Raw genomic sequence first — 12,560 nt, 5'->3', positions numbered from 1 at the left:
AGCCCAGGTCAGTAGTTGGTTTTCCAGACGCCTCAGAAAAAAAAAAAAAAAAAAAGCCATGGAACAATGTTAGGTTTTTGTGTTATCAGTCTGTCACTGAACCTTTGAATCTTTAAAATTTCCTGCTGCTGTGTTATCAATGCTGATGAATATTTTGAATTGCTTCTTCTGCAAAAAATGTAGAATGTATACCCGTATGATTTTAATGCCCAATATAAAATAAATAAAATAGTTAGTAAGACAAGAAAGCTCATTAGCCTTTCTCCTTACCTTTAAAGTCCAAGGTTTTATGAGTGATAACCAAACCTGGAGGTCAGGCACTGGATGACTCTTGAGTAGGATTTTATGCTTGCTGAAGAACAGAAAGTTTAAATTGAGTGTTAAAGGGGAGTCTGTAAATTTGCTGTGCTTTGATGCATACTTTCCTAGGAGTAAGGTCCACTGAACATGGCAGGACTGATTTCTGAGTAAAGAAATGTATGTTTGCATGGGGCATTTTTGTGTGTGCAGCCTTGGCCTCTTATTCTTCAAAACTGGTTTGGGTTTTGCGTTTTTAAAGATTTCAACATCTTTAGCCCTTGCCCATCGTAGCACTAATGAAGTGACTTTGGGCCAAATTCATACAACCCCTCTGCATACAACAAGAGGTTGTTTATTCCCCTGTCCAGGATTGATTGGTAGGGAGCAAAACTGTGATTTGTGCTGGAAATGGATGGCTCAGATTATGTGTATGATAGTTGAGTTTGCCTGTTTGGAAAATACAAATGTGTGTATTTTACAGATGGGATTTATGAAGAATTTAATGGTTCACATACATTATTTTAATCCTTACAATAACTCAGGATGTAAGTCAGTGATATTCCCTATATTCCAGGTGAGGTTGAGGAAAAGTGTCATGCCCAAGGTCGCCTTGTAAGTATGTAGCAGAGATGAGATTCCTTTTGGGGGCTTCCTCATATGTGGCTCAACTTCTGACCCATAATAGAACATCAGCTATCATAGAAAGCAGTGAAATGTGTGAGGAGGTGTGGCATATGCAAATAAGTTATGCTAATAGGTTATGCTAATGAGCTCCTGCACCTCTTTTTCTATGAAATTACCCCTGGGACGTCCCAGCATAGCGTTTGTGGCAGTCAGAAGGGACCACACCAATTTTTTACACCAGCAAGAAAGTTGGTTGGATCCAACTCTTTTCCCCCCCCCAAGTGTTTGTTTTGATAAGATAATTTCTTTACAAATACATGAGGATGAATTTCTGCAACTGTCATTATGTCAAGATGATGTGATAAAATCACCTCAGAGTGACTTTCAGTGCCCCAAAGTAGCAGAAGGTTTGGCTCTTATCAATAGACTTCAGTTGGAAAACTAGGAATAATTTGCAGAAGTGAAACTGCACAATCAACATGACAAAGAAGACAGTTATGATGCTACTTTCTGCCCCAATATTCCAAATGTGTGCAGGTGCATGAAAGATACTTCTTCAAACTGTTAGGCATTGTAAAGGATTTCCCACCAAAAAATACAAAACAAAGAGAAGAAACTGAGCATATGAGTTGTTAGAACTGCACTTAGTCAGAAATGAACTAAGATGTACAGGTGATACAGGGGACTTAATTTTGACATGGTGGATTTCACTTCAACTTTCACATAAGCTTGACATCGTGCAGCTAGCTACATTAGCTGAGGTTTGGAGTATGTGGCACAGAAACATACTTTAAAACAGATTTGAGTGAAGGAAGCAGAGAGAGGATTACCGTAGTTGGTTCAGAGCAGAAACTGGTACAAAGGTTGAAAAAATATAGTTATCAGACCAGAAATTTAACTCTGTCCACCCATACAGACTGGCCTCCAATATATACCAGCAAAGGAGTAAAAAAAGATTTTTAAAACTGGCCTGCAACACAGGCAGGCAGAGAGTTCTTCTTTCAGAACAACAGCTGGCTGTGCCTGATGCCTCTGGGGCATTAACATCATGGATTGAAGTTGCTACAAACACAGAGACACTTGGCCTAGTACTCCTCTGCTTTGGTACCCACTATGCAGACTGAACAGGAGGGATGTAGTTTTGTGCTGTCTGCTCCACTGAAGGAAAATAAGCTAAGCTTCACTCACTGTTCATCATAATGACTGACTATTGTTATGCCTGGACATGTGCAGTCTTCCACTCAGGCTTAACTGCTGCTGGTGCAGTAGCCAGCATAAGGAGGCATGCCTGGACTTGTCTGGCAGGCCACCTAGTTGGAGCTTGAAACCCAGAACAAAGGCAGGCAGAATCCTGGAGCCTGCCTGCAGATTGGCCCCTGGGGGGAGCCAGCCAATCTGGAGCCTGGAGGCCATTTGAGCTCACCAATCGCATGGGGGCTGGGAGTGGCTTAGGTGTATATAGTTAGGGCAGTTGCCCCATGTAAAGAGTTCCTGTTAATATGCAATAAACTAGTGCTTGTTGAAATTACTCGGGCTTCGCCTCTGCTGTGTTAAACCCACTATTTAGCAACTATAAAGCTCAGTTAAAAACTACAGACTCCTGATTAGGCAAAAGGCAAATTATCCACAAATTTTGGCTGGGCTTTGAAATCAATTGCTGTTCAAGTTGCCAGTGAGTTTCAGTTTTCTTGCTTTCTGCTTAAAAGAGGAAAATATTCCATTTTATAACTACTGTCTGGCAAGGGGTTTTTAAGAAAGCTAGTCCAGTGTTCCTCCTTGCTCTGGTTGATCTATGGTCTGATACAATTTCAAAGCAGTAGCTCTTTCCTAGAAATCATCTAGATATATCTTCTTCCCCTTCTTACAGGGAAGAATAGATCCAACCATTTTTGCCCACTCTTGTCCAATTATGCTTACAGCTCTCATACCACATGGCTGTGTCTACATGCATGATCCCTAGCTTAACCCCCTTTTAATGGTCAAAGAGTTGTTATTATAGCATTTGATTACTGGCAAAAGTATAAATTTTATTTCTCATGCCATGTATCCACACATTATCTGCCAAAAAAGTTTACTATAGAAACTACTGATGGAAAACTTTTAACAGGAATGCCAAAGCACAAGTCTCCTCAGACTAAAGCAAGTAGTTTTCAAAGTTACAATTTGTAATACATTTACTATATTACAAAGCAAATATACATTGTCATGCAAGATTGAAAAGCTTCTTGAAACTTCTCCAGAAACAAAAAGTCAAGATAGAGAACACAGTATACATGATTTTTTTAAAGCTGCTGCTTATGTAAACTAATAATTTTGTGTAGTCTTTAACACAGGAGCTAAAAATGTTTTACATAATTTTTTAAAAAATCATTACCTAAAACTGTCATCCAGAAAACCATACATCACATTTATTATCTCACTAATTTTCCAGAATCTGCATTATATATGCTTCTTTATATCTCAGGATGCCTGAACGACATGTCATCATCAGCCCAAATGCCTTCATTCAGGGTCACAGGCAGAGATATGTTTATAGACTGTAGATCACATCACCAATTTCAAACTGATTAGTAGGCTGCACCCAAAAACACACATATGAATTTCTGAATGAGATACACAAACATGTGGTGGCCCTCTCTTTCGGGCCATGTTCACAACAAAAACTTGCTGAATTTAACAACATTTAATTAGACAACAATTTTTCTCTTCCGGTTGAGAGTAATTTTTCATAATACCTTTTGCAGATATTCGAGAACAATATACTCAAATCACATCAGCTGCTTTTCTCTTCAAAATGCAAAGAAGAAGCAACCCGGAAATGATAGGCACACACTTCCATGCATTGTAAGGGGAAAAGGCACAATTTATAAGCCCACATTTTCCAGACAGGTATTTGCATCCAAGTATACTATGTAGAGAATGAATCTGTTCTGAGAAGAGGAAAAGTGAAAATGCGGGGTTGGAGAAATGTCTCTAGGCTAGGGCAGGGCAAGACAAACATCATTCTGAGGCAATTTTTCATATGTTTTTTACTCAAGAAGAACATACCGTTGTATGAACTATGGGAAAGCATTCTATCACATTTTTAACTCAGAGATTACTTTTTAAGCCATACTTAGTGAATCCCATTTCCTGCTTACAATCCATTACATCTTCTCTTTTCTCTACTTGAACACAACACTTTCAGTCTACCAGCTTATTCATACATTGAGGGGAAGCTACAACAGGCTGGATTGAATGGCACCACCTCCATGCACCTATGAATCCAGCAAGAGGGGAAACAAAAGAGAACAAAACAGGGACAGATTTCTATTCTTACTCACTTCCACTATTAATTTGCCTTTGCAGGCCACAGATACTCACATAAAGAGGTGTGAACAGGTCTCACATAATAGTTTTTGGTATATCCTGCAGAGGCTTTAAATTGCCAGAGAGAGAGAGAGTCAGTTTGCAGGCTTTATGCTGTGTGGACCTGATTTACAGACACATTCCCAACATAAAACTGGTCACTTCCAATCCACATCTGTGGCTAGGCCACTACTACTACCACCCTGGTTCTTTTTGTCACCCTCCATAACGCTTCCAGTAAAAAGAGGGACAATAAACCTAGTTGTGGTAGACCCACATACTTTACAGACCTCTCTTCAAGTCAATATAGAAGTGGCTGATAGGTTGTGACATGGAGAAAGATGGGCCAAATGAGCAGAGATTTAGGGAAGCTGCCAGATGCCAGACAGAAAAAGGGATGTAGCCCAAGGCTTCCCATCTGCATTCCAGGCTTCTGATAACATCTATTAATCGAAAATATAATTCAGCAGACTAAGAGTTCAATTTTAAACTGTTCAATCACACAGGCTTAGTCCTTAGCATGGAACAGATCACCAGCAGGTCCTATGCGGTATCACAAACCATGACAGTATGACAGTGCTGCGGTACTTTTTTTGTTGGCATTGGAAACAAACACTCTGACACAAATATTTAGAGGAACAAGCAAGTGAACAATGTAGTCATCCTATCAACTGGCTCTCAAGATAGCACAATGCCATTAACATAGCTCAACCACTGCGGGGAATACTTCTCAAATTCAATAGCCATTTATATCCCAAGGCGAAAATAGGTGGGATGTATTTGGTACTATGGATTGTCTCAATAGAGCACACTAGATTCTGCTCCAGTTTTTCTTTGCTGTTACCTACACTACACTATATATACAGACATCTATTTTAAGTAAAGGAGGAACCTCCCTCTCCCTTGCACAGAGTGTATGGGATCCCAAAAGACCAAGGACTGCTCAATCGATCTGGTACAATTTTATCCTGCTTATACTCCAAGGAGGTGACAGCAATATTCCCTTCTCCATTTTTAGCATCACATTATTTATCTACCAGGGTGGCTTCCAGGTCAAATAATTTAAAACTTACAATTAAATTAAAAGTTCACATAATATCTTATATATAAAGCCCCAATGCATTGGCCATTTCCAGCTCTCCCACTGGCTGTGCTGTGCGCTCCATCAGCCATTGGCCCATCAATTGACACTCAAGAGTACTCACGTGCCATTGGCTGGGTGCTGGGTTTGCTCTTCTCACCTGCCCACTTCCCTGACAGAAACTGTCAAAACAGCTGTCTCTCCTGACAAAGACACTTCTGTGTTTGGCTGGCTACTGAAACAACTGCTTCCGCTTCTTCCTGCTTGGCTCCTCCAAGACTGGCTGGCTGCTAAGGTGAGCCAGCAGCCCTCAAATCATTCCCTTCTCCTCTTGCTGTTGGGCTCATTTCCCCCTCAGTGGCGGTTCTGTCAGTAAAAAGGTGGGAGGAGGAGACCCTTTCCAGACCTAATTTGGCCTTTGTGGGGTTGACAGCTCCAGGTTGGGAAATTCCTGGAGTTTATGTGGTGGAGTCAACAGAAGCCAGAGTTTGGGGAAGGGAGAGGCCTCATGTGAACAGAATCCCATACAGCCCACTCTCCAAAGCAGTTATTTTCTCCAGGGGGACAGAGATCTGTTGTCTGGAGTTCAGTTGTGATACCAAGTGATCTTCAGGCTCCACCTGGAGGTTGGCTACCAGTGGCCTGGCAGCGCCCTCTGGGTGACTTGATGACACCTGACTGGCATGACTTTACAAGGCCTGGCTGCTTGCTCCTATTACCAACAGCAGCCCCCCTAGGACACTCAGTGAGGCATAGCAGTTAGCGCTTCAGAGCAGGGTCTCCTAGACCCAGGTTATTACCGTGGAAACTGAGTGGGTGATTTCAGACCAGGTGAGAGCTGGAGATCACTCTGAATTACAACTGCTCTTCAGATGGCAGAGATCAGTTCCCCTGGAGAAAACAGTGGACTGTGTGTTATTATACCCTGCTGAGGTCGCCACAGCAAATTGATGCTGAGTGCCCAAGGCCAGGGCACCTGCCCAGAGCCTCTTCCTAGAGTTTGTTGTATTTATTTCCACAACAGGCCTTATTCCTATTAATGTATAAAAGCCAAGCCATGCTGGCGATGACTCATCTACTCTCCCATTGGCCACTGGCGAAGCTGCCTTGGCACCGATTGTCCCGTCCCACCGGCTGCTCCATTCTTATACCCACACTTTTGATGCATTGCACCTTGGGAGTTGTAGTTCTTAGCTGGCCTTACTGCAGCCATAGCAAAGGGAATTAGAACTACAGCTCCCAAGTTGGGAGTCCCAAGAGGCTGTGGGGAATTAGCAGGAAGTCAGTTGAAGTGTTAATCAGTTAAACTTTTAAACAGGAACTGGGGGGGGGGGGTAGTCCTGGATATCTCCCTGAATTACAACTGATCTCCACACTAAAGAGATCTGTCCCCATGGAGAAAATGGTTGTTGTGAGGGTAACACTCAGGAGGACTACATATGCCTGCCTGAGCTCCCTGGAGGAAGAGTGGTAATAAAATAAATAATCTGCTATGCTATCTTTATCAATAGAAAAGAGCAAGGGTCCAATAGCACCTTAAAGACTAACAAAATTTGTAGCAGGGTATGAGCTTTCATGAGTCACTGCTCACTTCTTCAGATATTCATAATGTGTTTATAACTCTTAGTGCAGTCTATGACGAACAGCCTAGAATAAGAAAGAGCAAGTGAGTGAACTAACTCTGCTCAAGTACTCAGAATATACCTGAACTAATGAGATACAGAGAAATTAGAAAAGACAACTGAACCATCTGCATAGCAGGCACAAAACTGATTTTATAAGCAGTGGTGCATTTTAGGCCTCCACAGCCACTACAACAAGCAGTTTTCTTTACAAGGGATCTAGAAAAAGGAATACTTTGATCAGAAGCAAAGAAGGCACCCTGATCAAGCTTTATTCACATTACTAATTACATGCAATTTGATATGACTAGTTGTTTCAGAATGTGAATTGGGATGCCCATTTAATCCAGTAAAAATAATTCAGTACAGATAGACAGCATCAACACTTTCTTGCATTCTTCCATGCACAGGTCTCCTTGTCTACATTTGGGGAAGTATGTGCAGTATTCCAACTCCTTAAGGGTATCAACCTCCAGGTGGGGCCTGGAACACTTTCAGAATTAGAACTGATCTCCAGTCTACAGAGATTAGTTTCCCAGGAGGAAACAGATCAAAATGAGTAGCCATGTTAGTCTGTCTGTAGCCATAAGTCCAGTAGCACTTTAAAGACTAACAAAATTTGTGGCAGGGTATGAGCTTTCGTGAGTCACTGCTCACTTCTTCAAAAGTGAAGAAGTGAGCAGTGACTCACAAAAGCCCATAACCTGCCACAAATTTTGCTAGTCTTTAAGGTGCTACTGGACTTCTGCTCATTACAGGAGGAAATGGCAACTTTAGAGAGTGGGGTCTACTGAGTGTAGGAATAACCTGCATTGTTCCTCTTCCCCCCTGCCTGTGATTGGCAGTCTGAAATTGAGGAAGTAACTGTCAGCTATGCTACCATTGCAAGTGGGGGGGGGATGAGACTCTTCTTCATGCCTCTGGTATTTTGTCTTTCGATTCCCACTCACCATCTTATCTTGTAGCTCAGACAAATGACCTTGTCGCTTCTTTCTGCAGGCTTTGCTGGGAACCTAGGCTCATTAGTTTTAAGTGCAATTTCTTGCTTTGCTTATTGGCTTACCTGCATCAAGGGTTCAGTTTGAATTCTGTATAACTGTGTTTTTCCCGCCTGGGACCCCAGTTCTGACACTAACTGTGTAACCAGATTGACTTGCTTATACTGCTCAATAAACCTGATCCTAGTTAAAGAACGTTGTTGGGACTGTTTTTGGCAAGACTCTGACAGTAACTCTGAAATCTTCCATCTGATTCTTTTAGATTTGTGGTACTATTTTATTTATACATACCATCTTATGTTTTGATGTTTTTATCATGTTGTACATCACTCAGAGCAATTCACAAATTTAATGAATGAATGAAATAATGGAAGGCCTAGAGTGGCTACAGAGAATGGGTGTTCTAGGACCTCTGTTTCTCCTGTTGTATACCACAGAGAGTAGGGGATACTGATTGTTGCCTATAAAGTCACTATAGGCCAGAGGCCAGTAGGTGCTTGACAGAGGGATAGGATGAGGGACTTTGGGTTTTAGCGGCCTGATGGCGGCCACATCCCCAGGGAGCTCCTGGGGGGCGATCCACGGACCAGCGCAAGGAGAGGGGGGGTGAATCTCCACGCCCCCCTGGGACTCTTGCGATGGGTCCCTTCCCATGAAGCGCTGAGGGTCACCTCTCTGTGGGCACGCTGTCAGCAGATTGAGGCTTCCCTTTGCCCCGAAGGTCTCTGCGCTGTGTTCCCGAATGGGACTAAGCAACGCACACCAGGACAAGTGCTTGGAGGTACAGCGACAAAATCGTTACCTGGCGAGATCCGAGTGATCAGACATTGAGGAGTGAGTCCGATAAAGTGAGAACACCAGAGAATGAGTGAGTCCCCGGAAAGAACAAATAAGCGATTAAAGAAAAGCCTTTGTAGTGGGGACGGAGTTTCAAGCAGCAATAGACTGTATTAGAGAGACTCCAGGAGCTAAATAAGCATTTGAGCAAGTTTTTAGGACTTTGGCAAATTCTATTAAAAAGTAAACATGTTTAAAAATGGTGCTCGGTGATGCAGTAGAAGCAGCAAGCGAGATCGAAGCTTTCTTCAGGAAGTGGAAGAGCAACTGGCCCATGTGACCAGAAGTAACCATAGACTCTTTCAGGCTGGATGCTAAGCCTTTGCCCCCTGCTGGCAAAAATGAGGTACGTCACAAGAACTGTGCTTTATAGTGGCTATTATTTTTAAGGGACTGTGTTAACATTGGAGAAGGACTAGCCTTTGATCTCTGAAATTTGTGTTTCAGTCAGTTAGCGATTCTCCTGGAATGCTCTTTATATAGCCAGATCTGATGGTTTGTTAACACAATTGATGATGATGATGATTGACCACTCTCAATGTTAAGAAAAGCAATTTTTATATTGTTAAGCTAATACTTTTATAAGCCGTATATGACCTCCAACTCTTGGGTTTTTAGTGGGTTTTCTTTCCTTTCTCCTATACACACACAACAAATTTATTCACAGCAAAAAGCCAGCACTCTAATACAGTTTGTAGATCCCCTCCCTAATTTCGTTGTAGTTTTTAAAAAATGCAAATTAAAAAAATTCCCTACGGGGCGGCCCCAAAAAAAAAAAAGACAGAGGGATAGGACTACTTTTGGCTGGAATCCTCCAATGGGCCTTCAGAGTAGATTTTCTCTTGAGAAAACTGTTTAGGTTAAGACTTTTTTTTAGGTTGAACAGAACAAAATCAGATAGCAGCCAGTTATACCAACATGAGTATTTAGGATCAAAGAATTAGTACAACATACAGAACACAAGCATACAGAAACCTACAAGTGATATACAGTGAGAGAAAAGTGCTATGAGATGGGACATTTGAATTTAAATAGAAGGAAGTGACCTCAAAGGAAGGGGAGGAATTGGTAGAGATGATCTTTGACTTGGACATGACATCACAAGACATCACATCCTGCTGAGCTCTTCCCTCTCTAAACTTTCCCCTCCCCGGGCACTGCCCCCAGATCTCCAGGAATAAATAACATTTAAAAATCTGGAGTTGGCTACCCTATTTCTTCTTCATGCTGTTATTTTGTGGTTATGTGTTCCACCCAAGTAAAAAAAAAGATACACAAATGGTTAAATCCAGATTCAGATTAATATTTCTTAATTCAAAATAAGTTTCATCATATTCAAAATATCCTTAATTTTTAATATAAATTCTGCTTTCACCAATTACCAATCTTGTCTTTAAAAGTTTAAAATATGAGAAGTGTCTTTACAGTTTTCTACTGTTCAATGTTCTTTTAAGTTTTATATTCAAGAAATGTGCAACTATAACTTTATTTTTATTTTCTTGCTTTAACATGAATAAACTTTTAGCTTGGTCATGTTTTATGCCTAAGGAACAAAAGTTATACTTCTGGCATTTATTTCTCAGAAGTTCCACTTATTGATGAAGCTTCTCTGAATTAAACATGTTTCAGTTCAGAATGTAACTCAAACAAATGTAACTCAAACAGTAAAACATTCATTGAAGGTTATTTACTCCCCTTTCATACTTCTAAAACATTGTGGATGAACAAGACATTTATAAAGTATACAGATTTTACATACTAGTTTTCAGTCCGGACAACAAGTTTGTAAATTTACATTTACAAACATGACCAAGAATGCTCATACAGTTACTTACATACTTGGTGAAGTCCACTAAAAGACAATTGTGGAATATGTGGTATTGAAAAAGTGAACGAAAACCTGAGTCAAAACAACATGTACTTGAATATAAACTACAATTGTTGAAATATAAGAAAAATCCATCTCAAAAATAGTTACTTAATTATGAATGCTAAATTTCAACAATCCTCTCCTCTTTCTCCCACTTTTTTTACATGTTTCACTTAAGTTATTTCACTACTGTCTATTCATTTGTTCAGTGCAATTAATAGAAGAGCTATGCCTGAGAACAGGGGAAAGGTAAAGAGACTCACACTATTCTGAAATAAAAGCTCCTAGGCTGTACGGTCCTAACATTGCTGAATCAGCAGTCCCAGAAAAAAATGGAAGACAGCTTCCCAGAGGTAATTTCAGCAAACAGCAGTAGTTCATACCAGTTCCTCCTTGCCACAGAACTCATTATTAAGGCATCCAAGGAGAATGAAAAGCAATTACTCATAATGCCAGATCAGAGATAGAAGCATCAAGATTCTGGCATAGGTAAAGGAGGAGAGGAACACCGTCCTACAAAACAGAATTGATGACAGGCTGCAAAGATACTAAAAAAAAATACTGTGATCCACAGAGTCAGCACTCTGGAGTCTTTTTACCTGGGCTGAGGTGGCTGCTGGTGGAGGTGGCGAATCATGCACATGGCTCTCTTCCTCCTCCGGAGAATCGTCCAGGAGAACTTTGCCGCTCTTGTTGAGTTTCCACATTCTCAGGGGATGGCAAGGTGGAGAAAGGGAGGGGGGAGAGGAAAGTGGGTTGGTGGTGCCCCTGTCTTATTTATTCCTGAGAGAGACGGAGCAGAGAAAGAGGGTAAAATGGGGGGGGGCGCTCTGCTATACAGACAAAACATAGCATCATCAGCACAGGCACAAGGCCAGGGAAAACTGGCAGGCTGATAAAAGTGTGAAGGGCTGAGTTGGTGGGACAACAAATGTGTAGGAAGGAGGAAGAGTTGACACAAGCAGCCCCCTCCCCTCTCCCGCACAGAGCCTCCACACCTAAAAGGGATCACCCCCATGTGCTTCAATGGCCTAAATTAAGAAGTGCAAGAGGGCGTGATGCTCCACCAGCCACCCAGTCTTGTCAGTGCCATGAGGTTGTGTCCACGGCGATTCGTAGGGGGCGGCACCACACGCTGTACCTGCCCGGGGGGGCATTCTCGTCTCCGGCTGCTGCAACGCGGGGACGGGGGAGGGAACTACAGCCAAGGGACGAGGTCGCCAGGGGCCCTGAGGCTGAGACGCAGCCTGCCGGCCATCGCCGAGCAAGCCCTGAAATCCCGCTGCCCCTCAGCCACGCCTCCTCCTCCTCGCCCCTCAGCCTGCAAAAGCGGGGCGAAGTTGGCTCCGCTGGCCGGCCAGGCAGACCCTTCGGACTTCTCCCCGCTCGCCGCCGCCCCGAGGGCCGCCTGGGCAGGGGGGAAAGGGGGAAGAAAAGAGGGCCCCGGCTCAGCCCGCCTCGCCTCGTCCTCTCACCTGTGACCTTCCCTCACCGCCGTCAAAGCCATCTCCGCAGCGCGGAGCCTCCGAGCGGCCGCTGCCATGTTTGCGGCTGACTGGGCGGTGGGAGGGACTGGGACGGGGGCAGCCGGCGGGAGGGGAAGGAGAACCTGAGGGAACGGGCTTGCCTCGTCGTCACGGCAACCCGCGTAGCGCGCGGACGCTGGGGCCCGGCGAAGGGAGGGAGGGAGGAGGCCCAACCCCCTCGCCTCGCCTCGCCTCCTTCGCCCCTCACCACGGTGCGTGCGGGGCAAGTAGTCCCACAGGGTGTTCGAAAGCCCGCGGGTCTGGCGCGCAGACTTCCGCCTCTGCCCCCCCAACCGACCCACCACCAGACACCGGCCGGACTAGGGAAGAGACCGCCTCGCGCGCACGTTTGTG

General features: G+C 43.4%; 1 protein-coding gene across 1 annotated transcript in view; it reads right to left on the bottom strand.

The window, feature by feature from the left end:
* Window positions 1–12,342, bottom strand: part of TDRP (testis development related protein) — a 58,026-nt gene extending 45,684 nt beyond the window's left edge. Inside the window, exons 1-2 of the mRNA XM_015419973.1 lie at window positions 12,156–12,342; window positions 11,280–11,463 (exon numbers count right to left, since the gene is read on the bottom strand). Coding sequence (XP_015275459.1) covers window positions 11,280–11,387 — 108 coding nt within the window. The 5' untranslated portion in view covers window positions 11,388–11,463; window positions 12,156–12,342. The remainder of the gene's footprint in view (window positions 1–11,279; window positions 11,464–12,155) is intronic.
* Between the last annotated feature and the right edge of the window lie 218 nt (window positions 12,343–12,560).

This window comes from Gekko japonicus, unplaced genomic scaffold (assembly GCF_001447785.1).
Source record: "Gekko japonicus isolate JY-2015 unplaced genomic scaffold, Gekko_japonicus_V1.1 scaffold4571, whole genome shotgun sequence".
NCBI lineage: Eukaryota > Metazoa > Chordata > Lepidosauria > Squamata > Gekkonidae > Gekko > Gekko japonicus.
The sequence above is the reverse complement of the archived record's forward strand: the minus strand, read 5'-3'. Positions and strand labels throughout refer to the sequence as shown.